The sequence below is a fragment of the Fundulus heteroclitus genome, unplaced genomic scaffold, assembly GCF_011125445.2.
Source record: "Fundulus heteroclitus isolate FHET01 unplaced genomic scaffold, MU-UCD_Fhet_4.1 scaffold_59, whole genome shotgun sequence".
Classification (NCBI taxonomy): domain Eukaryota; kingdom Metazoa; phylum Chordata; class Actinopteri; order Cyprinodontiformes; family Fundulidae; genus Fundulus; species Fundulus heteroclitus.
In genome coordinates, this window is record NW_023397022.1 from 1,384,058 (window position 1) to 1,411,850 (window position 27,793).

The 27,793-nt window shown below is 42.4% G+C and overlaps 1 protein-coding gene across 4 annotated transcripts in view; it reads left to right on the forward strand.

The window, feature by feature from the left end:
* The window catches only part of llgl2 (LLGL scribble cell polarity complex component 2), a 132,702-nt gene that overhangs the window by 68,020 nt on the left and 36,889 nt on the right, over positions 1 to 27,793 (forward strand). For 3 of the 4 annotated variants that reach the window (XM_036133177.1, XM_036133179.1, XM_036133178.1), the window contains 6 exons: positions 75 to 271; positions 15,346 to 15,493; positions 15,583 to 15,730; positions 16,179 to 16,295; positions 16,388 to 16,554; positions 22,040 to 22,304. In XM_036133177.1, coding sequence (XP_035989070.1) covers positions 75 to 271; positions 15,346 to 15,493; positions 15,583 to 15,730; positions 16,179 to 16,295; positions 16,388 to 16,554; positions 22,040 to 22,304 — 1,042 coding nt within the window. The remainder of the gene's footprint in view (positions 1 to 74; positions 272 to 15,345; positions 15,494 to 15,582; positions 15,731 to 16,178; positions 16,296 to 16,387; positions 16,555 to 22,039; positions 22,305 to 27,793) is intronic. The other variant, XM_036133180.1, reaches the window with a different exon arrangement.

The following is a 27,793-nucleotide window of genomic DNA, read 5'->3' on the forward strand; positions in this document are numbered from 1 at the left end:
GTGTGTGTGCATTTAATTTTGAAGCTGCATCACCCGGCCCTAGTAACAGCAGTTTACTGCCTCTTGTCTTTTAGGGCCACACACAACTGGATGTTCGGGAGGAACCTGTTCTTTTCCCCCCAGGATTTCAGCCTTTTACTGTGGTCCAGTGCCAGCCTCCTGCTGTTGTCACTGCCCTCACTTTGCACTCAGAGTGGAAGCTAGTAGCATTTGGAACCAGCCACGGCTTTGGGGTATATGATTACCTACAGAAGAAAAGTGTTCTTGTCAAGTAAGTACAAAAGGATATTTTTGTTAAGAACATATTTTTGGTAACATTTCTATTCTCCACTAGTTCTGTTTTGATATTTCTTTTTTAATGGTTGTCTAGTCTTTTCCTTTGTACAGTGATTAACTTTAACTGGATATTTTGTTGGGCTATTCTTTGTTCTCAACCTCTCATTACTTAGTTCTAGCCCTTCTTTCTGACCTCTTGGTCCACAGAAAACAGAATACCAAGTCACCTCCTCGTGGTTAACTGGTTGAAAAGGTTATAATTTAATTCCCATTGTTACTTAGTGACAGACACTGAGTTTGCAGTTCAGTATCGAACTATCTCAATTAAGTCACATGTGTTGACTTCTAAAAACTAAACTGTCTGTGCAGCAGATAAATTTAAAATGGGCTCTGCAACGGTCCTAGTTATTTTTTTATTTAATTTTTTTTGTCTCAAATTAGAATCAGAATCAAGTTTATTGCCAAGTAGGCTTGCACTTACAAGGAATTTGAATTTGTTTTGATGGTGCCGACAATATACATATTGTCTGTGTGTATATATATATATATATATATATATATATATATATATATATATATATATATATATATACACACACAGTCTACACAGTAGACTGTGCATTAATGTAACGCAGGTCTGGAGATGTTACGTTGGTATAGCTTGTAGGTCCTGAACGGGGGAGGGAAAGAGGCAGTGTCAAGTGTCACGGGTGGCTCTGGGCCTTGTTGATAAGGCTGGTAGCGGATGGGAAGAAACTGTTCTTGTGGCGTGAGGTTTTGGTCCTGATGGACCACAGCCTTCTGCGAGAGGATGTATCAGCCAGCTGGTTCCACAGATCATCTGTGAATATTACATCCTTGAGCTGTGAAGCCCGCTGAAGTTTACATAAGTATGCTGCTGGATCACCTCACTTGAAAGCTTAACAGCATGAGGTTAGTTTTAACCTGCTTCTGTCTTTTTAAAAAAAACTGAGATGGTGAAAAGTTGTCCTAGTCCTGACTTGAGGTGTTCCGTGAGAGAGGTTTATGTTAAATGTTGAAAACTGAAATCAAAAAGTAGTTACCTCAGATATCTGTATAACAAGGTGCAGATTTTAAGCTCATCTTTAGACAGTGTGAGAACTGTTCACACTCTTTGAATGTCACCAAAATATTCAGGATTAGTTGAACTTATTGACCTTAATATGTAGTAATTTTTTATTTTAAAAATTGCTGTAAAAATGCATATTTACTTCAAAAATTGTATATCCTTTTGGTGTATTTTTCACCCATGGAGGTACTCCGGGAGTATGGAGTACCGGACCCTCTAAGAAGGGCTGTTAAGTCTCTGTATGACCGGTGTCAGAGCCTGGTCCGAATTGCCGGCAGTAAATTGGACTTGTTTCCAGTGAGAGTTGGACTCCGCCAAAGTTGCCCTTTGTCACCGATTCTGTTCCTTACTTTTATGGACAGAATTTCTAGGCAGGCGCTGTACCCGTCCGTTGTGGTGAAGAGAGAGCTGAGCTAAAAGGCAAAGCTCTCGATTTACCAGTCGATCTACGATCCTACCCTCATCTATGGTCATGAGCTTTGGGTCGTGACCGAAAGAACGAGATCCCGGATACAAGCGGCCGAAATGAGTTTTCTCCGTAGTGGGTCTGGGCTCTCCCTTAGAGATAAGGTGAGGAGCTAAGTCATCCGGGGAGGACTCAGAGTAGAGCCGCTGCTCCTCCATGTCGAGAGGAGCCAGTTGACCCGAGTGGCTGGGGAGAGGGACGTCTGGGCCTCCCTACTGAAGCTGCTACCCCGCGACCCGACCCTGGATAAGCGGAAGAAAATGGATGGATGGATATTTTGGCTGGACACTGAAGGACCTAGTATACGTCATTTATCCAGAATGCATTGCAGCATAATGAGCATGGTTTTGTCCGTGTGGTAGTATTTCATTTAAATTTATAAAAACTACACAACTTAAATGCCTGTGCCAATTCTGAGTTATCCGGGTCATTGCAACAGCATACACAACAGCTGAGCAGCGTTGCGTATGTGGTCCAATGCAGCGAGGACAGCTCAGACTGCTACATCAGAGAAACTAAACAGCTACATCAATGCATGGTCCAGCACAAGAATGCCAGCAGCTTGAGGCAAGATTCAGCAGTCCACTTGCACATCAAGAACAAAGGGCACTCTTTTGACAACAATGATGTCCAGATTTTGGACAGGGAGAACAGATGGTTTGAAACAGGGGTGAAAGAAGCCATCTTGGTCGAAATAGAAAAGTCATCACTAAACAGAGAGGGAGGATTGTGTTTTCAACTCCTCAGTGTTTACAGCTTGGTCCTTCACAATACATTCCAAAGAGAATACATCAGTAGTCTCGTCATGATTCAGGTGACCAAGTACGCCACTCACATCAAGCAATACCTTCTAACGATCCAGGACACTGACTGGATCATTGATTTGACTTAGAATGGGCTTAGGAGGATGGGCCTCCATTTCCTTTAAAAAACAGCTGTGCACCAATTGCAGGTTGCTCAAGATTCCTAGATAGGTGTCGAAACATTATCAGAAAGAACTGAGAGAAAGTCCGGTTGCCTCCGATTTAAGCCTGTTTTCTGTAAACATATAATGGTATTTTTACTGTATTATCTAAAATAGATATTTCTCAAATAGTCTATTTTTACAACTAACCGTGGCTCCATTTAACCTAGTAATGTGGCGAATTAATGAATTGTGCTTCTCTGTCATTAGAATAACTTTTGCTGCTTCTGACAAAATTTCAGAAATCGTTGACCATTTCCTTTCCAGGGCTGGGTGTGCTCAGAACATGTGGGTCAGGTAAACTGGAGTGTTGTCACATACAATTTGAGTTTGTTACAGTAATTTACTGTAGCAAACTGACCATTTAGAGATCTTATTTTTTGTTTCATAAAGTAAAATCTATATATTTATTTATAAAATTGTTACACATTGTGACATATTTCAAGCCTTTATCTCTTGGATTTTTGATGATTATGGCTTATTACACAAGTTCAATTGAAAATGTATCTTTTAAACAGAAGCCTCACAAGTATGTCCATTTCTATGCACTTATTATTTGGTTGGGCCTAATTTTTCAATAATTGCGACCATTTAGCGTGGCATGGAGGAGATGGTTCTGCTGAAGTGTAACGAAAGCCTAGGTTTGATAGCAGTGTATGGATCATCTCTGTGTTGGGTCTGGATATGTCATCTTTCTCTGGACAAAAATCCTTAGATTTTCTATGAGGTTCAAGTCAGGCCAGTTTGCAAGTCAATAAATCACAGTAATGCCATGGATATTGCCAGCTTATCCGATTAAGATTAAGTTTGTGAGAGTTTAAAACTGGAGTAAGCGTTTTGCCTATAGATGTATAATTATCTCAGTTTGGGATGATAACGAAGGAGCCCAGTGAGTATTATGTAGCACCCCTGTGCATCAGAAATTACAGTACTTTAACTTCTTTTCTATGATTCAGTATTTTTGTGGCAGGTGTTTTGGAGTTGAAAGGAACACATTGCTAACCCACCCCTTTCAAGCCTATGTTTTAAAGTTGCAAGCGGGTTTTCTGAACAGATGTCCTTCTATGTCTTTTCGGTTAAACACGCCCCCGTCATCCTTGGGTTGACGGGGGCGTGCCTGAGGGCAGGCTCGAGGCCTGGTCCCTGCGATGCAACTCACTTTGTCTGCTGTCAGCCTTACCCACCGGTTTTTACCCTTGGGTCTCTGTTAAAGAGGACCCCCAGACCTCTCAATGGTTCCCAATCAGTACCGGGACCTAGGAACCGTTTTTAGCAAGAGCAGGGCTAAATCTCTGCCTCCCCATCGGCCTTACGATTGCGTGATTGATCTGCTGCCCAGCGCGCCACTGCCGGTCAGCCGACTTTATATTTCTCTGGCCAAGCGGCAGGCCCCAGAACAGGGGTTCCCAAACTTTTTTCACCGCACACCCCCTTCCATGTCCCAACTGAGTTGACACACCCTCAATCTTAAAAATAAATAAATAAGAAATTGCAGTTGCAGTTACAAATCAACTGTCATAACAAAGGTTATGTATTTATAATTAGAACATAAATATAATTAAATTGCAAGAAAGTTACACACAACAGAATCCTGAGGGTTTTCAGGTGCATCGGTGGCTCAGCATTGATCCAGAGAAAGGTTGATCACACCTCCACAACCTGAAACGTCTCCAAGCAGAGATTATCCAGGTGGATTAACGGACTAAACTGTGATAATCTACCTGTGTGTGTGTTCTCACTTTGTTTATTTCATGTACCAGCTTCTAAATCTGAGTCTGACTCACAATTTACAGCGCAAGAAGTTTGATGAACAAGTTTGATTTGATTTGTGTCCGATGACGAGCGAGCAAGCAAGAGAAAGAGAGAGAGAGAGAGCACTTTGGTAGAGCAGCAGAGAGTAACAATAACGGAACGCTCGATAAAGCTGTTATTAATCAGAGAAATAAAACATTATATCCTGGTTGTTTCACAAAGGTTACATTCAGCAAGTAAACACGCCCATAGCAGCACCTCAGCTTCCAGCAGCCCCACCGCCCTGTTACTGTCTGAACATGCGCTAAAACCACATTTTTAAAATGAACTGCGCCTGTCTGAATCACAATTAAAAGTATTACAGCTGTGTGTGTGAATCTAGTCAAGAAACTGCATCTATCACTAATTCCCCCCCCCCCCCCCAGCAGCGGTGTGGGCGTGTCATGCACATCAGTGGTTGTCGCGGTTCAGCGATACATACTGTATCGTCTGTTATGACACCCAAGCCCCACGCCGAGGTTTTGCTACTTACACTTTATTTTAGGACAAACAGGACAGCTTTTACCATGCCAGTCCCCCGAACAACCACTCCTCCCCCTAGAAGCCACAAATTTCTTCTGGTATGACGCAAAACAATCAAACTTAAAGAAACAGTAAGTGTGCTACAGCCCTTAGCAATAAAGAATAATACGGATCATTAAAATACATTTTATTTATTGATTAAATTTAAAGTTTTTGATTTCAGTACAAAGGAAATGTATATTTACAAGTCTTTATGGTGTGGTGTGGGGAAAAAACACTGTCAGACCGCCGTTAAAATTTTCAACTCCACTCCCCCTGTATTGATTACCGTGTGTTAAATCTTATAACAGTCAAAAATAAATATCCTCTTCTGCTCCTCACTTAGTGGAAGACGGCCTTCAAGACACCCATAGGGCACTTTAAGTACTTAGTCATGTTCTTTGGCCTATGCAACGCTCCCTCCGTCTTCCAGGCCCTGGTTAGCGGCATCCTTCGAGATTACTTTAACATCTTCGTTTTCGTCTACCTAGACGACATTCTCATTTACTCCAAGAACTCCACAGAACACCAGCGCCACATCCTCCTTGTCCTCCAGCGCCTCCTGAAAAAAATAAACTCTTCGTCAAAGCGGAGAAGTGTGACCTCCACAAACCTTCCATCACATTCTTGGGCTTAATCCTTGAGGGTGGACAGGTCCGGTCAGACCCAGAAAAGGTCACTACTCGCATATGGAAGGAGTTCTCTGCCGCCCTCTGGGCCAGTTACACCCTCACCTCCGGGTATCATCCCCAGTCCAACGACCAGACTGAGCGGATGAATAAGGAGCTTGGGTCCACTCTCCGCTGCCTCACCCACTCCTACCCCACCGATTGGAGTAAGTTCCTTCCTTAGGTAGAGTACGCAAACACCTCCACCTCCACTGGCTTCTCCCTCTTCGAGGTCTCTGTTGGGTACCAGCCCCCACTGTTTCCTACGGAAGAGAGGGACATTGATGTTCCCTCTTTGACAAACACATCCGTCGCTGCAAGGAGGTCTGGTCCCAAATGGTCCGTTCCCTCTGACGATCTGCGGAGCAAAACCGTTCCGGATCCCGCCTCCACAACAGGTCAACAGGTCTGGCTCTCCACCAGGGACGGTCCATCCAGATTGACGTCCCGTAAGCTGGCCCCCCAATCGGTCCCTATGTTATCGACTCAATAATCAGCCCTACGGCCGTTCGTCTTCGTCTGCCCCCACACTCCAGTATACATCCAACCTTTCACGTCTCCCATATCAAGCCTGTCCTATCCAGTTCCCTTTGCCCTCCGGCCGAGCCCCCACCTCCCTCCCATGCCCATCACAGGCAACCAGCGTCCTCGGTCCGACGGCTCGTGGACATCTGTCGTCGGGGTCGCGAGCAGGGAGGTGCTGATCGCAGGTGTCCAGAGTTTTCGTAGTCAGCGGGGACCTTAAGTGGGTGGCTGTCAGCGCTTCATTGCCAGAGTGTTAGCCATACGTGGTTGGACTCTCTTGGGATCCCACTCCGGAGCTCCACCCGAACTCCCAAGCTTCTGCCTAGCCGGCCTGTCACTGGCCCGCTCCGCAGCCTTTCTGAGATCCCACGAACCTCCGTCAAGTACTTGCATATCCCAGCGCTCTCTCAGCGCACTGCTAAGCTCACAGTCCTCCTGTCGCAGCCCCACTGCTCGATCAACCTGCACACCCTCCACCGACTGGCCTTCCCGCTTGGCAGCCACCACCCCCACTGCAGGCCCCGGGCACTCACCACCAACCGACCTCCTTGTTTGGCAGCCTTAATCCCACCTGCAAGCACCGGCACTCACCACTGACCGACCGCCTCGCTTTGCAGCCTCAATCCCAGCTGCAAGCGCCGGCAATCTCCCGCCCACGGCCATCCACAGCAGCCGCTCACTTCCCCCCAGCGGATCACATACACACCTCTCGGTAAGTATGCATTCCACTGATCTCACTGAACCTAGCAAACCTAAGTAACCTCCCGTTCTCTGTTCCAGAGTGCAGCCTTGTCTCCTTCGCTCCCAAGATTGTACTACATCTTCTACGCGTCGATCATTCAGTCTGTCCTGTGCGCATCCATCCACAAAATTTTACAGTTTGTTTCAGGAAATAACTGATTCCCCAGTTACTTATTTAGTAAAAGGAAACGGTGATTCCATCAAGTTTCACTACTTTGAGAACCAGAGCAGAGACAAAGTAATCCCACAACTGGCTAGGCCGCAGCCCGCCCCTGTCTGCTCCCAGCCCTGGTCTCCTCCGAATCTGTGTCTACCTCTTCCTCACACTCTGCTATATCGGCTAACCAGAGCAGACGTAACACAAACATCTCAAACCCAAACATTTACAGTCTCTGATAGAAAATACGCAAGCATTGACCTTGATTAACCATAGAAAGTGAAACTGGCTTCTCCATACAGCCGTGCTCACATGTTTTCGAGGGAAACAGGTCAGATGTGATTTTAGGACATAGACTTAGACAACTTTATTTGTCATTTTGTATGTACAGAGTGCATACAAAAGAAAATTTCGTTGCATACAGCTTATAGGAGTATAGTCAGATTCCAGGTGGAATAAGGCAACATTGCAATATAAAGTGCAGCAGTGATAAAAATGTTAACATATACCGGTGCAGGAGAAAAACAGTGTGCCGTCACATTATGCAGGAGAATTTACAAACCATTTTAATGTGCAAAATAATGGTGCAAAAAGGCATTTATGCAAGAAATGCATTTCCGGGAAACTAAGCGTTCGGCAGCATTGGTAAAGCAAGATAGAGATGTGGTGACGCAGATGTGCAAATGTACAGATGTGGTGCAGAGTCCAGTTTATAGTTCAACAGTTCAACAGTCTGAAGGCAACAGGGAAAAAGCCTTTGCAGAACCTGGTGGACCTGCAGCGGATGCTGCGGAACCTCTTCCCAGAGGGCAGCAGGGAGAACAGTCCATGGTGGGGGTGTGGGTGGTCACTGATAATGTTACGGGCTCGGGACATGCAGCTGGGATGAAATGTCCTTAATGGAGGGAAGAGGAGCCCCGATGAGCCCTTCTGCTGTCCTCACCACTCTCCACACATTCTTCCAGTCAGAGGCACTGCAGCCTCCACACCACACAGAGAGACAGCTGGTCAGAATGCTCTCTATGGTGCTTCTGTAGAAGGTCGTGAGGATGGGCGGGGGCAGGCGGGCTCTCCTCATCCTCTGCAGAAAGTACAGTCGCTTCTGTGCCCTCTTCACCAGTGAAGTGGTGTTCACAGTCCAGGTGAGGTTGTCTGTGATCTGCATACCCAGGAACTTGGTGCTGCTGACCACCTCCACAGCTGAGCTGTTGATGAGCAGTGGAGCGTGGCGAGGCCGGTTCTTCCTGAGGTCGACAATGATCTCCTTCGTCTTCTCCACGTTCAGGATCAGGCTGTCTTCTCTGCACCAGCCCACCAGCTGCTCCACCTCCTCTCTGTAGTCCTGGTCGTTGTCATCTCTGATCAGGCCCACCAACGTTGTGTTGTCAGCAAACTTCACGATGTGATTGATGGTGAACCTGGGGACCTAGTCGTGTGTCATCAGGGTGAACAGCAGGGGGCTCAGGACACAGCCCTTAGGGGAGTCGTGCTGAGGGTGATGACATCAGAAGTGTTCTGTCCGACCCGTACTGACTGAGGTCTGTTGGTGAGGAAGTCTAGCAGCCAGTTTCGAAGAGGTGTGCTGAAGCCCAGATGTTCCAGTTTTCCCACCAGATGTTGAGGGATGATGGTGTTAAACGCTGAACTGAAGTCCAGGAACAGCATCCACACGTGTGTGTTCTTCTCCTCCTCCAGGTGTGTCAGTCTCAGGTGAAGAGCAGAGGAGATGGCGTCCTCAGTGGAGCGGTTCCGTAGGTAGGCAAACTGGAACGGGTCGAGTGTTGAGGGGAGACTGGAGACGATGTGTTCTTTTACCAGCCTTTCAAAGCACTTCATCATGATGGAGTCAGTGCAACAGGCCGGTAGCCATTGAAACAGGTGACTTGAGGTTTCTTCGGCACTGGAATGATGGAGGCAGACTTAAAGCATGCAGGCACTGTGGCTTGGTCCAGCAAGGTGTTAAAAATGTCTGTCAGAACACCAGCTAGCTGACCTGCACACTCTTTGAGCACTCGCCCGGGTATGTTGTCTGGACCTGGGGCCTTCCGCGGGTTGACTCTCCTCAGAGTCTTCCACATGTCGGCAGTGTCAAGGCAGAGTACCACCTCTTCCTGATGGGGAACAGCCTTCACTGCTTGAGTGCTGTTTAGTGCCTCAAACCTCCCAAAGACGTTATTTAGTCCATGGAGGAAGTCAGCATCAACTTCACTCACCGGGGGGTTGTTGTATTCAGTGATCACCCGTATGCTTTTCCACATGCTACTGGTGTTGCTGGCGTCATGGAAAAGCTCCTGGATTTTCTGACTGTGGTTCCGCTTCGCTAACCTAATAGCACGGTTGAAGTTGGCTCTCGCTGTCCTTGAAGGCGGAGTTCTTTGCTTTTAGTGCTTGACGGACCTCCTCTGTCATCCAGGGTCATTGGTTGGCTCGGGTGATGATGGTCTTAGTGGTGCTGACGTCCTCAATGCATTTGTTGATGTAGGCTGACACAGTCATGGCATACTCATCAATGTTGATCTTGTCTGCATACGTGGCTGCAGCTTTGAACATGTCCCAATCAGAGCATTCAAAACAGTCCTGGAGCGCCTCCATGGCCCCCTCAGTCCACACCTGCTTTACTGTAGGTTTATCTCTGATCAGCAGGGGCCTGTATGCAGGAATTAGCATAACAGAGAGATGGTCTGAAGAGCCGAGGTGGGAGCGGTGGGCTACTCTGAATGCGCCTTTTATATTTGTGTAAACTAGGTCTAGAGTGTTCTCTCCCCGAGTTGCAAAATCCATGTGTTGGTAGAAATGAGGGAGAACAGTTTTCATATTTGCCTGGTTAAAATCCCCAGCAATGATGAAAACACCCTCTGTATGAGTGTTCTCTATCAGACTATCTCTGAGCTGCAATCTGCACACAGCCTCTTTTGTGTTAGCACTCGGATAAACATAAACCTCTGTGATGATAACAGTAAACTCTCTAGGCAGGTAAAACGGTCTGCAGCTAACAATCAGGAGCTCTATGTTCGGAGAGACAAAAGCTTGTGACTATTCTAGCATTTTTATACCAGGTATAAACACAGAGTCCGTCTCCTCCGGTCTTACCGCTGAGTTGTTTATTTCTGTCGGCGCGGAAAGTGGCTAGCCCCTCCAGGCCAACAGCGTTGTCCGGGATTGATGATGTAAGCCATGTCTCTGTCAGGATGAGAGCGCAGCAGTCTCTAAATTCCCTCTTTGTGGAGAGCTCGAGTTGTAAATGGTCTATTTTGTTATCCAGTGAGCGGACGTTGGAGAGCAGGATGGATGGTAGCGGCGATCTATAGGGGTTAGCCTTTAGCTTAGCTCCTAAACCTCCGCGACTGCCGCGTTTCTTCGGTCGGCTGCACCGCTTCCGCTTGGCCCTCCTCCAGCGTGAGCTGCTCAACGGGTCCGCCGCCTCGCAGGTCTCTGGGACTTGTTCCTGGAGTACTCGACGCCACGTAAACAATTAAGCGTAGTAGAGGTTACAAGTCCAAAAACACTAAATGACTGTAGCTCCAGCAGGCGCTGGCGGTCATGTACTGATCGGCTGGGTAGATGAGCAGTTTGTAGCAAGTTTGGCGGCATTTTTATGAAAATGTCCGCGAGTTAGTCGGAGCTGCATGCCAGCCGCTGACTCAGGAGGGCGCCGCCGGATGTAGTGGTAGTGGACCCCAAGCTAACGACTAACGACCATCAGGACAGATCTTCCATCCATTTATGACCTGTACAGGTGCAGGGCCAGTAAAAGGGCAGCTAAAATAGCTATGGACCCAACACATCATGGTCATAGGTTATTAAGACTCCTACCTTCAGGTCAGCACTAGAGAGCACTGGCCCCACAAACATTGTTGTGAAGGTTGCGGACGACACCACTGTGGTGGGTCTCATTTCCAACAATGAGACCCACTACAGAAATCAGGTCAACAATCTGACGGTTTTGCTTATGGAATAACCTCATCCTGAACACCAGCAAGACCAAGAAGGTCATAGAGGACATGAGGTCCAGTAAGGCTGAACACACTCCTCTCAACATACAGATGGTGGAATGAGTGGGCACCCTAAACATCCTGGGTAAACACATATCCTCTGACCTCTACTGAAATGTGAACACCTCCCACCCAATAAAGAAGGCTCAACAACAGCTCTTTTATCTCAGGAAATTGAAATGGACTGGACTGCCCACCAATTTTTACTCTAATTTGTCATGTGTCAGAGCATTAACTGGACCTCTGTGAGCAACATTACACATGCACACTGAGACCTGAGATTATAGCAAGTTACTTTCTTGTGCAACGAGATTTAGCACAAGCATGTGGTACTGTCCACCCTTGCTGCTATCAGTCTTCTAGAGTGAAACTGTGGCTACAATGTAGCTCACCACTGTCAGGTTGTGAATGTGTGCATGAATGGGTGAATGACTGACCAGTGTAAAGCCCTTTGGGGTTGTTGAACATGATAAAGCACTAAGTCATTTATATATATTGCTGTAGTCCTTAGGCATGCACTCATAAAATAAGATACGTATAAACAGATCTTCTATTCAAAAACCGAGGAAGGACCAGAAGGCTGGTCAGAAACCAGCAGAAGCTGTGCACAAAAGGACACCAGCGGAGCACCAGCGCTCCAGAAAGAAACAGCAGGTGTTGCGCTCAAAAAAAACATTCAAATTGGTTGTAAATGGTGCATACGGTCTCAGATGAGCAGATCCCAAAAAGCAGCCACAGAAACACCTGAGTTTTTGTTACATCCAAGTAACAAAAGCACACCGCCACCTCCCCAACTATAAAGGCGTCGGCCCCACCCATAAATCAGTGGTGCGCTCCAATCAGCACCTGGCGCACAGAGTGGGACTGTGGAACAGCATCTCACCGGATTTGCAAATAGTACAAAATAACGTTTATTATTATTTTGTTTACAGTCCAGCTTGGCTGCATAGATTTGCTGTGCGCAGTGAATCCAGATACAGTGCACGATTGCACATGCACGCAGCTTTGAGGAAACAGTGCTGCCCACTAACATGTTGAAAAACTTTTATAGAGCTACAATGGAAAGCATTTTCTGTCTCAGCGTAACAGTGTGGTATGGGAGCTGCACAGCGCAGGAAAGGAAGGATTTAGCATAAGTGATTAAGACAGAGTAGGGGATTGTTGGATGTTGTCTGTGGGACCTAGGCGAAGGCCTCCCCACTGAGGCAGCATGCCATCCAACCCAACCCTCCATGTCGGATCACCACATCCTATTCACAGGAAGAGGGCCCAACCCCAGCCCAGACCCCAGCTAGATGACCCACTCCTCCTTCAGGCCTCAAATTTCAGATGGCAATTGGAGAACAAGGGTATGGAAAGACCAGGCTGCTTCCACCTGCTTAAATGTCGTTGCATGTTGTCCTCAAGTGCATTTAAAACTGGGAGTGCTGAAAGGAGGGGGGGCGGGGTGGCGCAGCTCAGCCCCTTCCAGAAGGCAGCCGTCGTCAGCGCCCTTCCCCACACCATCCACTCAGAACCCTCCCCGTGTTTATGCAGCTTTACGTTGAAGGCAGAGGAAGACACCAGGGGTGATGCCTACACAATCTGCCAAGGGCGGCACACAACTAAGAACCCCGAATTTCAGATTCCACCCCAGACCTACCCAGTATGTATTACGAGAGATCGGGATGTATTATGAGAGGAGTTACTTTCTCTAGTCGTTTTGCAAGAGCTTTACAGATTATTTTAGTATCAGCGTTAATAAGGGATATGGGACAATAACTGGTAGGAAAGTCAGTATTTTTGCCTGGTTTTAGCAGGAGACTAATGGTGGCAGAATTCATATTTGATGGGGGTTTGCCATTTTCCTGAGTTTCCTGCACCATTCTCTGGAATGTTGGTGCCAGAGTATTCCAGAATTCTTTATAAAATTACCCTGGAAATCCATCTGGACCTGGAGTTTTTTTATTAGGCATACTTTTGATAGCTTCCCAGATTTCAACTGTTGTCAGGGGTGTCCAGGGTCATCATTTGAGTGTCTGATAATTTAGGAAGTATTATTTTATCCACAAAATTGATCAATATCGATGTCTGATGAGTTTATCTTTGTGTATAAAGCATTGTAGAAATCTCAGGAGGTGTTGTTCATTATAAGGATCATATAATGTATTCCCAGTTGAGTCTGTAACCGCAAGTATAGATATTTTTTCTTTTTATTTTAGCTGATTAGCAAAGAATCTTCCTGATTTATTGCTATGTTCAAAGTTTTCTATTTGAAATCTATGTACAAAAAGTTTGTTTTGCTTTTCAATATATTCAATCCAAATTTTGCTTTACGTATGTTACCCAGCCTTCTCTCTTTCTGGGAGGCTTCTAATAACTTGATGATTTCTTGTAATTGCTGAATGTTTTTGTTTCCTATTTGCTTTTTATGTGATGAGAATGAAATTATTTTACCTCTCATCACTGCTTTCCTTGCCTCTCAAAGGATAAATGATGTCGTCCATGGTATATCATTGTACTCAAAATATGAAGCCCACTCTTCTTTAACATATTTGATAAATTCTTCATCTTCATCTTTAAGCAACCATGTATTAAATCCCCAGCTTTTGTTTTGTGGGATTATGTTTTTTTTAATTAAGGTTAAATAGACAGGAGTATGATCACTGACAGTTATAAGATGTATCACAGTGTCTGAAATGTCAGTCAACAGTGAGCTGCTGATTAAAAAATAGTCCTGGTGAGAGTAGGAATTATGGACATTTGAAAGGAAAGTATATTCGCTAGTAGGAGAGATCACCCTGCTTCACAAAGTCCATAATCACTCATGTATTGTTTGACTACATTTAGTGATTACCAGCTTCGCTGAGTCCCTGTTGTATTCAACCTGTATATTTCTTCATTTTAGACCAAAGTTTAGGTCCCCTACAATAAATAGTGAGCAAATCCACATGTTCAAATAGTGCTTTGAAGAATTTATAAAAGAATGAGGGGTCATTAACATTTTATATGAATGTTATTTATTGACAATACAAAACGTTATAAATAGGTATTTTCATTCTACAAATCTACCCTCTGGATCCGTAAGTTTGTCTAATATTGTGAAATTCATGTTTATGTGGGTTAAAATTGCTGCTCCTCTTTGTCTAGAGTTATGGCAGGCAGAGAACACTTTGGGGGACTCTGGTACAGTTTATAGCTCATTTATAAATCTCTTGTAATAAGACTGTCTTTACTCTTTTAAGCTGTGTAGAAATTTTTTACTTTTTCTCTTTGGTCCCAGTTCCATGGACTTTTCATGTCACAAACCTTATATTTACGAAAGATGTGAGTGGGAAACTGAGGTTGGAAATAGATATACATAGACCCAAGTTAAATCATATGTAGTGCCTGTGGTTGTCTGATCAACAGGAAAGAAGCAGAAGAATAAGATAAAAGACAAAAAATTAATAAGGTGCAGAGAGTGAGAAGGGGTGAAAGAAAAAAGGTTGTATTATGAGTATGTGTGCATGATTGTGGATGTGTAAGCGTGTCAGTCAGAATTATGTTTCAATTTACTGACTATCTGTAGTCCTTAACCTGTGTTGGGTTAAAGCTCCAAACTCATGTTATTTTTCTGACAATTTTAAAAATTAAATAAAGGTATCTATGTTCTTAGCGCAATTGATATTGTTTAAATAATTTACACTTAGCAAAGAATACTTGGGTCCTTATTTTTCAAAAACAGGAGTTACAGTTTTGAAATAGACCCTGCCTATGCTAATCCAGATGTCCAAAAAGCAGTGAAATGACCTTAAGCCACACTCCATGGCAGTTTCAGTACTGTTACTTTATGCTTTGTGTAACCTAAAACTAATACTACCAATAACGCTGTTCAAGTAGAGTATTTTTTGTACTAAGTAATTTTGGGGGGAAAAAATAAATTTTTGGAATCCACCACAGTTTAAACATTCTAATCAGTTTCTGTAGTTGGCCCTTAGTTGTGAGAGCAGTGTTTTTGGTTGTCTTTTCTGTATATCCCCCTTTTTCCTTGTGATCGACTTGTTACTACTTAAGAGTTTAGCTTCTGACCATTGGATACAACAGATAAAGCCCAACAACACATCCTCTTCAAGATTGAGTTTTTATTTATTTATTTATTTATTCACATGTCTGATGGATATTTAAATTACAGGTGCACACTAAACCCCAGTGACCAGCTTGCAATGGAGGGTCCTCTGTCAAGGGTAAAGAGCATAAAGAAGTCCCTGCGACAGTCATTCAGAAGAATCAGACGCAGCAGAGTTTCTTTGAGAAAGCACCAAATCAGCAGTACCGCCAAGGTAGCATCACACATGTCAACATTGGTTAAACTTTTTTCAGCCAGCTAGTGGTTGTTCTTTCACTATGTCTGGGATTTCTCCCTTAACAGATTCAAGAGGCCAATGCTCGTCTGGAGGCTGAACTGGCCGAAATGGAGCTGGCTCCTGTCCAGAGAAAGATTGAAGCCCGCTCCTCAGATGACTCCTTCACTGGCCTTATACGAACTCTATACTTCGCTGACACCTTCCTCTCAGACAGTAAGTCTCAATGCCAAACACTGGTCAAAATAAGCTCAAGCTTGTTTATAAAATCCACTTATTTATATATTTCAAATACTGAACCCTGGCACACCCACACAAACCCAGAAAAAGACTGACATCAATTTATCCTGTAAATGATACAGAGAAGGTGTAGCTCAGCTGCTGCTGCTGCAGTTGTTTCTCTGTAATTAATTAATTATTTTGTGTGCATAACAAAAGTCATTGACAGTAATATCACCCCGACTTGTCATTAAGGCACTGGTTTGGCGTTGGTTGTTTGGAGATTCTAGTCTGAAATTTGACTGTGTGTTGGGTCTGTGAAGCTATTAAAGATAAATCTTTGCTTGGATTTCTTAAAGACAAAGACAATAAGCGAGCAAACAATTAAAACCATTAGAACATGTTTTTTGTTGGTTTTAAAACATGTTTTTTGCTCTTCTTTTAGGTTCACATAATTCCCCCTCCTTGTGGGCAGGGACTAATGGTGGATGTGTCTTTGCATACATTCTCTTCCTTCCTCCTTTAGAACGCAGAGCAGATGATGCTGTCACTGCACAGCCAGGTGAGTCTAAGGGCATTTTTACAGACGTGTGCTCTGTTCTTTTTCTTGTAGCTGTATAATAGTTCTTTTTTTTTTTTTTTTTTTTTTTTCAGCCAAAGAGATACAGCTGATGCATCGTGCTCCTGTGGTTGGGATCGTGGTTTTGGATGGTCAAGGGGCTCCTCTCCCTGAGCCATTAGAGATGGCTCATGACCTGGCTCGCTCACCTGACATGCATGGGTCACATCATCTGTTGGTCATCTCTGAGGAGCAGTTTAAGGTCAGAGGTGATTACATCACAGACACTTAATCTTTACAATAGTCTTTAAGTAATACATTAATTCAATTCAATTTTATTTATATAGCGCCAATTCATGAAACATGTCATCTCAAGGCTCTTTACAAAGTCAAATTCAATCATATTATACAGATTGGTCAAAAATGTCCTATATAATGGAACCAGTTTATTGCATCAATGTCTTGACAAGCAGCATTCACTCCTGGAGAAGCGTAGAGCCACAGGGAGAGTCGTCTGCATTGTACATGGCTTTACAGCAATCCCTCATACTGAGCAAGCATGAAGCTACAGTGGGAAGAAAAACTCTGCATTAACGTGAAGGAAAACCTCCAGCAGAACCGGGCTCAGTATGAACGGTCATCTGCCTCGACCGACTGGGGTTACAGAAGACAGAGCAGAGACACAACAAGAGAGACAAAAAAGCACAGAAGCACACATTGATCTAGTAATCTGTTCTACATTAGATGGTAGTAGCGGGTGAGCCGTCTTCTCTGGATGATGTCACAGTTAACAGAACGCCAGACCAGGTGTACCTACTATGAAGAAAAAGAGAGAGAGCAAAAAGTTAAAAGCTGAAATGATGATAGTCATTTCAATGTAATACAATGCAAAACTGGAGAACAGTAGAAATCAGTAGAGTGAGAAAATTAGACCCTGATGTCCTCCAGCAGCCTAGGCCTATCACAGCACAACTATAGAGATAGCTCAGGGTAACATGAGCCACTCTAACTATAAGCTTTGTCAAAAAGGAAAGTTTTAACATTAGTCTTAAAAATAGATAGGGTGTCTGCCTCACGGACCAAAACTGGGAGTTGGTTCCACAGGAGAGGAGCCTGATAGCTAAAGGATCTGCCTCCCATTCTACTTTTAGAGACTCTAGGAACCACCAGCAGACCTGCAGTCTGAGAGCGAAGTGCTCTGTTAGGAACATAATAATAATAAAAAAAACATAATTTGAATTAAATTGCAATAAAGTTACACACAACAGCCACAACAGAATCCTGAGGATTTTCAGGTCTATCGGTCGCTCAGCCTGGAGCGAAAGAAAGAGACACTCTTTCTTGATGAGTCAAACCTCCATAGACAACCTGAAATGTCTGAGGCAGATGGATTCACAGACTAAACTCTGATAACCTACGTGTGTGTTCTCACTTTATTTATTTCATACACCAGCTTCTCAGTCTTATTCACAATTTACGTCGCAAAATAGAAACATGAAAAGGTTTATTTTGATTTGCGTCCCATGACGAGAGAGAGAACACTTTGGTGGAGCGGCATAGAGTAACAATAACAGAGAGCCAGCCTCAATAAAGCTGTTACTAATCAGCTCTGTGTGTGAGCATAGTCAAGTACCTGTGTCTACCACCAATTTTCCCACAAGCGGTAGCGGTGTGGGCATGACATGCTCATCAGTGCCTGTAGCCAGTTATGAGTCACAGCACCATGGGCAGTGCTGGTTATAGGTGCTTTTCTGATTCTTGCTCGTTTTCTTCTCTGGATCTGTTGTAATTCCCTTGTCTGTTGCCTCCGATTCTTCACTCACTCGCTCTTGGTTCCTGTCCTCTTTCACCACTAACTTTGACCTTAGATGTCTCACCTGCATGACAGTTTCCCTGATTTCAGCCAATTGAGCATATTTGCGAGAATGATTGAAGTAGAGGCCACAAGCTCGGTGTGCAGATACATTACAATGCATAGAAGAAGAAAACTTTTCTATATTTCGACTTAAAATGAAGCATAGAAGAAGACTTCTTCTAAATAAATACATTTTCATGTTTTATTTATTAAATTTACAGGTTATAATTTTTTACAAAGGAAATGTTTATTTACATGTCTTTATTGTGTGCGGAAAAACACTGTCAGACCGCCATTACATTTTTCATCTCGCACTCCCCCTAGCGCCAGCTCATGCAAACCCAGGGGGGCACAAACCACACTTTCAGAATCCCTGGGTTAGAGGAATTTTTTTGGGGCTGTTTGTGGAAGTGTAGTTGAAGTTTGTTACCCAACCTTTTGCCAACATTCATCCTGAATGTTTCCTAATTTTGCTTTAAGCTCTGTCAGCTGAACCTTCAAGAATTGGGAGACGGCATTTTAAAGATGGTCACATAAGTGCCGAAAATTTGTTGTAAGCATAATTTACCTGAAGATATGCTGTCTTTGAGGCCTAGCCAGATTATCTGGGCCTAACAAGACTCTTCTGAACATATAATTTGCTCAGTCATTATTCACTAGGAAATCTCCCATAACTATAGCCGGCAAGTAATCTCATTTATTTATGTTCTCTTAAATTAATGTAGTTTCCCATCATCCTCACTCAATAAACCCGTCTCTACTATTCTTAAACCTTGACACAATGGTTAGTCCTGCCTAGTCCCATTCTTCTGGGAGTGGCCAAATCAAAAGTTACTTATTGGCTTGTCAGGTAGAGGCATAATTTGTCACTCCAGAGAGCACATCCCAATGCTATAGAGTCTAATGCTGGTTTTACACTTACTAAGTTGTGTCGCCATATTGCTCCACTTCTTTTATTTATATATATATATATATATATATATATATATATATATATATATATATTAGGGCTGGGCAAGTTAACGCGTTAATTTCGCGTTAATTCATTAGACTATTAACGGCGATATTTATTTTATCGCGCATTAACGCATGTTGCTCACATGCTTTCAGTCAGTGTCAGTCAGCACGCGCGCTGACTGCAGCGCGCCTGCTGACTGACACGGCAGCACTCTCCCGCTCCCCCTCCCCTCTCGTACATGGCTCAGCGGCGCCAGCCAATCAGCACGCAGGCTCAGCCTGGCCCGCCCACTCAGCTCTCACACAAACTTAATACACAAACAGCTGAGAGAGACCGCAGCAGCGAAAAAACATGAACAGGGGAAGTAGCACCGTTCGGCTTTATTTTAATACCGTAAATGAAATCAAGCTGTATGTTTTGTAAAAAGCCGGTTCATTTCAGTGGAAACACAACAAAGTTATCTAAGCACGTGAAAAAACATGAAAACGTCGAGCCCCAGAAACGGAGAGAGGAGACGAAACTTCTCTCATTGCCCCGACAGACCCACAGACTGACGTCTCTGACTGAGGCGTTTCAGTCCTCCAGGGAACATCCAGGTAGATCAGTGGATGGATGGATGGATGGATGTTACTGGAGCCCACACATAACATGTAATTAAGACCTTGAAAGAACCCAGTACATATATTAAAAAGTGTTATTTAAGATAAGATAACATTAGCTAATCCTTTTTTTATCCCACGACGGGGAAATTTATAGGATTAAAGCAACAGGCAGGTGCACACAACACAGACCAAATTACATAAGGATTGAAATATATAAGAGGTGGATTAGCGAAAAAACACTGAACATAACATTATTATTATTATTATTATTATTATTATTATTATTATTATTATTATTATTATTATTATTTAATTGTAATAATAAAATAAAAACCACAAAACCCAAAAGGTCAACAATTTCATGATACATCAAGCTTAGGGACTGGCTAATATACAGCAGGTCAAAAAAGGCCATATGGCTGCAGTGCTTGCTGTTCTCTTATGAAGAAAAGATCAACTAGTGCACTAAATTCAATAGATGGGTTGAAAATATCCAGTATAATATAAGTGCTACAAATGTTACAACACTTTTGTTCATATGGCAGCAGAACATTAAAATAAAAGTGCTCTTTACACTACTTTTGAATTCATTCTTGGAGTTTGTAAATACAATGCGATTAATCGCGATTAATCACGATTAATCAGGGCGATTAATCGCGATTAAATATTTTAATCGTTGCCCAGCCCTAATATATATATATATATATATATATATATATATATATATATATATATATATATATATATATATATATATATATATATATATATATATATATATAAAGCTTTTTTTATACATTATTTGGGACTATTTCCTGTCCAATGGACACAAAAACGGAAAGGTACAAGAAAAAGAAAGGAGGAGAAAAAGGTTAGGGAAACTGCTAAAAGTGAGAAAAAGTGACAAAGATAACATCCTTGGAATCTTGCTTCTACACCAGCAGAGATATATATATATATAAAAAGAACAGCAAAGCCAACCAATTAAGTTTTACAGGTACAAACAACCCATGCCTTGTGTAAAGTGACAGCCAAACCTAATGACAGGTATTCTGTATAGAAGTGAATCTGTAAGCACCTAAATCCAAGCACCTGTAGGTGTTTGCGAGAATGCACTTGTATATGTAAGGGTTATCCATAAGAAAAATGCTCAATAGTGCTCAATAGAGCAGCCAAAGAGCACCGAGGCAGACACCAGGGAAACCAGAATCCCAGATGCACGAAAGGGCCGCCAGATCAAAGGAGCTCAAGAGGGACCAACTGAGACACAGAATGACTGAGTGATGATAATCTAATGTTAAACTGAGCACTTACAAAAACTGAACGGAAAATGGAATAGACGTGTGACTGACCTGTTTATTCCCTCTGTCTATCTCTGCCAAGGGTAACTTGATGCTGTGCTTTGTGTATTCTTTTTGCAAAACAAATTATTATATTTGTTGTTTTTGACAGTTTATGTGGAATTGTGTGGTATGCTGCCATAGTTGTACCATCAATAAGGATTCCTTTGCTTCCAAAAAACTGAATAACTTTTAGCTAAAGTGTCTACTGTTCACCTGGTGGTGTGTCCTCCCCTTAATTAGCAGTGGCACAAGCATATGTCCGGTGTATGGCCAGTTATCACCACATCCTTCATTATTTGTATATTGTTCTAGATGCTTCACTCTGTTTTCAAGCTCTTCAATCTTCTTATCTTTCTTTTTCACCACTGCTTTCAGATTTAGGACTTCCTGAATCAGTGTCAATAAGCCCTTATGCTCTTATGTGGTTTTGCCACTATAGTCAGCTCACCTAACTTACTAAAATTCAGTGACTTCTTAACTTCTTTTGCCATTGTTGTTTTAGCCATTTAGGTGGTGGTATAGGCCCCCTGTTGGTCCAGTAGGCCTTTGTTAAACACAAACCAAATAACTTGCTCAAGATGTACAAAATTGCAAAAATTAATTACTTCAATGCACATCCAAAAAAAACCTTAGGCGATTTATTTATGGGATATTCCTTAAATTGGAATAAGCTGTTCAGCACAAACATCAACTGGCAGCCATCTGGAAGACAAAACAAAAGATTTACAATTATTACTCTCCTCTTGCTTCCTCATTCTTCTCCTGTGGTTAGTGGATGCCCCCCCAAACATTAGGTACAACCCAAAAGAATGTGTCACCCTGAGGGTGCTATCCATTTCAATGCATGTTCTGTAGATGTCTAAATAAATGAATGCATCTAATCCACACAGTACAAATGTTTAAACAATCAAACCCACTTTATGAGCAGCTTAACCAATTCCTACTTTTCACAAAACAAAACAAAAAGTGTGATCTGTTTCTGTTTCCAGGTTTTCACTCTGCCGAAGGTGAGCACTAAGATGAAGCTGAAAGTGACTGCTGTGGATGGATCTAGAGTGCGGAGAGTGGGTGTGGCCTGGTTTGGCAGCAGCCGAACAGAAGGCTACGGCGAAAGCGGATTGGTCTTCCTGACCAATCAGGGTGATGTGCATGTGTTGTCACTGCCTCATGTTAAAATACAGGTTCGCCACCCCTGCATCCGACGGGAGGATGTCAGTGGCATTGCCTCCTGTGTTTTCACCAAACAAGGGCACGGTAAATACACTTCAGTCTCTATTGATTTTTCTGATCAGAAATGGTGTTTCTTTACTTTTTAATAACATATTCCAGATACTTTTTTGTGTAAAACCTAGTATCCATTTTGTTAATACTTATATGCAATGATGAGTTTTCGGACTTGTTTTTTTATATGAACTGATCTGAAGCAGCTGAAAACAAGGCTATAAGCAGGGATGGGCACAAATACATCAAAATGTATTCCCAAATAAAATACAAAATACCCACCTTAAAAATGTATCAAAATAAACTACAAAATACAGGAGCCGAAAAATGTATCAAAATAAAATACTGTATTTTTGTATTTTCAAAATACTACAAAATACTAGCTTAATGTTATTAGATTGTCGCATTGTCTGTCTGCTGAAACCACAAATCCACCTTCCTGAGTCCATCACAGCTGTCTATTGGTTCGTCTTTTTTCTTTTTCTTTTTTGGTAGCTAAACCTGCATGAATGGATCATATAAAGCAGATTTCACGTGTGATCAAATGAACACTGAATAAAGGTACAGCCAAAATTATCACATCTAATAAGATTTTAAAAATCTTATTAGATATGTCGCTTTTAAAAATATAAAAAAATAAGAGTTTAAAAAAATCTATTTCATTTTATTATAATGTGATCTTTAAAAATATTTAGACTTCCCAACTCTGGACATTAAAAGTTTTATTGATTTCAAGCACTCTCTTGACACAGGGGATACACATTCTGGCGTGGATAAGTCGTTTGGCACGACACCTGTCGCCTGTGCTATCCTAGTGCAGCAGGTCTTGGTGATATTACAGTAAATTGGGCAAAAGTCTGGGCTATTTCTGCCCTGCGATGGACTGCCGACCTGTCCAGGTTGTACCCCGCCTCTCCCCCATTGACAGCTGGAGATAGACACCGGCACCCCTCATGAACCCAGCAGGGATAAGCGTGTTAGAAAATGGATGGATGGATGGATGGATGGATGGATGGATGGATGGATGGATGGATGGATGGATGGACTGGTCTATTTATTTTTCCTTGCCATAAAGATCTTTGCCAACTGGCGCCAGCAAATGCTATTACTGGGCTTTCTTCGTCTGGAAACAAATCTTTACGGGCGCAGTCATGATGAACTGGTTGAACTCGCACAGCTGACGATACAGCGAACTGATTGGCTGAGCAACAAAACTCAAATCATGTGACCTCTTGGACCGGAGCGCAAAATTTATATTTTTTATCGGCTATAACTTATTAACGTGCAAGCAAAATCGTGGGAACATTGGTGTTTTGAGATCACTGCTATGTGTAGTAACTGATCCAAGTGCAAGAAAGTTGCCCCCTGACAGTTCATATGAAACATCTTAAGGAGACGTCCTACAGATTCTGGCCCACGGACTAAAATGTATGATTTATTTAGACATTTAAACTGGTAAGCATTTTAACATTTTATGTGATTTAACACCATGACTACCACAGTGCACAACCTTGATCAATGTAAATATCAAAAAAGTAAAAAATCTGGTTGTTACATTAATACTGTAAAACATAAAAAAGAAAGGCAAATTGCAAACTCAATTGTTGCGATCTAAGCTTGTGAACTCAACTTGTAAGCCTTGTGCTGAGTAACCTTACCTTGTCTAAACTGTGGATCAAAAGAAGTGCTCTAGTTCTCATGTTCTGCCCTCTACTCGCCCAGATTCAACCATAATTTGTTACATTACAATATTACTGTCTTTGAATTGTAAGGCATTACACTACGTTTACATTACTTTCACCAAAATAACAGGAAATATGGATTTCTTCATGTGTTCATTGCAGCTCAATACACGGCAGGAGGTGATGTGGTATGGCATAATGACTGAGCTAGGCTTAAGGCTAACAAAAGAACAATATAATGGTTGCAGTTATGGCTCATGGGACAATGTAGGCCCCAACGGCCAAAGGTCACTCACAACTTAATCTACTAAAATATAGCCATAGTGAAATTGTATGTTGACTTTAAATAGTTCTCATCATTGCTGGTTTACTTTTCTTCCACTTACAGTTGTGTAGACTTAATGCAAATAGTTTGAGAATAATGGCTAAGATCTTTGTCCGTAAAATCAATATTTTATGTTATTCTCACTGCTTTAATTGAGAAGTATAGCCTAAGCATGTTAGATTTGTTGCATGAATGGCAGAGATAACTCAAATTCCCTTTCTACAGTCATCTAAGAAGGGCAATCAAATTCCAGGACCAGCATAGATCACTTTTTTAATTCTTGGATAATCTTCTCTGGTGCCAATTAAGCATTTCTCAATTTTGGATTAAAAAGCAAAGTAACTTCAGTTACTGAGAATTGTATTGGTAATGCCTTACATTACTGCATTACTGCAAAAAGCAATACATTACTGTAGCCTAATTAAATTACTTTTTTACTGCATTACTCCCAACCAGGGATGGGCAGTATTTCTAATACAAGTATTTGAAACACGTACTTCAAATACAAAATGCTATTTTGTAATTTGTATTTTATTGAGATGATGAAAATGCCTTTGTATTTTGTATCAAAATATGGATAATTGAAAGAAAGTTGGCCCCTGACAGTTCATACGAAAAGTCACCCTGAACTGGCACAACACTAAAATTCTTAAAAAAGTAGTTGCTGATCAACTATGTGAACATTTACAAAGTAATGACCTATTTGAAGAATTTTAGTCAGGCTTTAGAGCTCATCATAGCTAAGACAGTTCTTCTTCAAACTCTAGGGTCACTTGTGGAGTACCACAGGGTTCAGTCCATGGGCCAAATCTCTTTACTATATATACGCTTCCGATAGGCAAAATTATCAGACAGCATGGGATTAATTTCCACTCTTATACTGATGTCAGCTATATTTATCAATAAATCCTGATGAATCCAATCAATTACTTCGACTACAGGCATGTTCTCTCTCTTTTTTCTTCATAGTAGGTACACCTGGTCTGGCGTTCTGTTAACTGTGACATCATCCAGGGAAGACAGATCACCGGCTATTACCATCTAATGTAGAACAGATTACTGGATCAGTGTGTGCTTCTGTGCTTGTTTGTCTGTCTTGTTGTGTCTCTGCTCTGTCTTCTGTAACCCCCAGTCGGTCGAGGCAGATGACCGTTCATACTGAGCCCGGTTCTGCCGGAGGTTTTTCCTTCCCGCTAATGGGTGTTTTTTCTTTCCACTGTCGCTTTATGCTTGCTTAGTATGAGGGATTGCTGCAAAGCCATGTACAATGCAGATGACTCTCCCTGTAGCTCTACGCTTCTCCAGGAGTGAATGCTGCTTGTCAAGACATTGATGCAATCAACTGGTTTCCTTTTATATATGAAATTTTTGACCAATCTGTAATATATGATTGATTTGACTTTGTAAAGTGCCTCGAGAAGACATGTTTCATGAATTGGTGCTATATAAATAAAATTGAATTGAATTGAATTGAATGTCTTGATGACATCAAAACCAAACATAAATTGGCCTCTGGTAATAAAGTAAAAAAAAAAAAAAATCCAAAATTAGAAATATTCTGTCCAGTGGGGATGCTGAAAAACTAGTCCATGCATTTGTTACTTCAAGGCTGGACTATTGTAATTCTTTACTATCAGGAAGTCCACAAAATGCAGTTCGAAATCTTCAGCTGATCTAAAATGCTGCAGCGAGAGTTCTGATGAAAATCAACAAGAGGGATCATATTTCTCCAATTTTAGCTTCCCCCTATTGGCTTTCTGTTAAATCAAGAATAGAATTTAAAATTCTTCTTCTCACTTACTGCTGGTGGTTCCTAGAGTCTCTAAAAGTAGAATGGGAGACAGATCTTTTAGTTATCAAGCTAATCTGCTGTGTTATCCTACTGTTCTCCAATCTGCATTGCTTGTTGTCATTTCAGCTTTTAACTTTTTGCTCTGGCATTTTTTCATCATAGTAGGTACACCTGGTCTAGCGTTCTGTTAGCTGTGACATCATCCAGGGAAGACACATCAGCCGCTATTACCACATAACGTAGAAATGATTCCTGGATCAGTGTGTGCTTCTGTGCTTGTTTGTCTCTCTTGTTGTGTCTCTGCTCTGTCTTCTGTAACCCCAGTCGGTCGAGGCAGATGACCGTTCATACTGAGCCCGGTTCTGCCGGAGGTTTTTCCTTCCCTCTAAAGGGTAACAATCCCTCTCTACTGTTGCTTAATGCTTGCTCAGAATGAGGGATTGCTGCAAAGCCATGGACAATACAGGCCATTGTCCCAGTGGCTCTACCCTCCTTAAGGAGGAGTGAATGCTGCTTGTCAAGACTTGATGCAATCTGCTGGGTTTCCTTAGATAAGTATTTTTTTGACCAATCTGTATAATCTGATCCAATCTGTATATTCTGATTGAATTTGACTTTGGAAAATGATTTGAGATGACAAATTTCATGAATTGGCGCTATTTAAATAAATAAATAAAATTTAATTGAACTAATCCAGAGTGGAATCATCAGCAGCTCTGCATTATACATTTGTAATGTAAAAACAGAGTAGGTCTCCTTGCTGCTCTATTTATTCAGACTGCATGCTGTGCTTTCAGGACAGGGCAGCTGCCTGTGAAGCAGCGCTGAGAGAAGTAGAGAAATCAACATCAGCTGCTTTTGAGACAGCGCTGAGGGTATAGGGAATTCTCATGTAGGCAGCTGTAGCTGCTGTTTGGAGAAAGTAATAGTAGACAGATTGCTGCTTTCACGTGAAGCAGCTAAATCACCAAAAACACAGAGTATAGTTACGAGATTTGTTTCTAGTCGCTTTTTTAGATAAAAGTTGGTTTAAGGGGTCTGAAAAGTCCCATCTCTTAAATCTCGATATTTTTTAAATCTCCATATATTGCCCAGACCTAATCAATAGATTTGCAAACTCATGTCCTTACTGGTCTTTGCTCCACCCTTGTGGTGAACAGTTTTTCTTGCTGTCCACAGCCCTGCTCCCTCAACAAGCCCCAATAAAGCAAAGTAGCAAGGTCACTTGAGGGACCAAAGCACCAGAAAAGTAAAGCCAGAAAAAAGTTAAATTAGTCAGGTAAGTGTGTATGGAAATACTACCCAGGAGTTGAAACGCCCCAGACTTTTGAGTGGCAGTGGAAAAGAGCTAATGGTACTACATGTTAGGGCTGGATGCTAATTCAATAACAATATATATCGATCGATAGACGTGTGGTGCGATAGGAAAAAATAGGGTCGATAAAAATTCAATAGACAGTTTTCCTTTCAGCCTATCATATTAGTTGATGCTACAGTCACTACTTCCTCTCGACCAATCGTAATCGCGGACCCAGACACGCAGTCACAAAGCGCCGCCCTCTCAAACCACAACACAGAGCACGTCAATATGTCGCAGTAAGGAGCGGCGGAGGAAATGGTCTGCCATTCATCAAATATTTGATCCCTTTAACCTCCTAATTCTTCCAACTGCAAGGTGTTCCAGCAGTGCCAATGCATCAACCGTGCAGCATTACACGTGGGT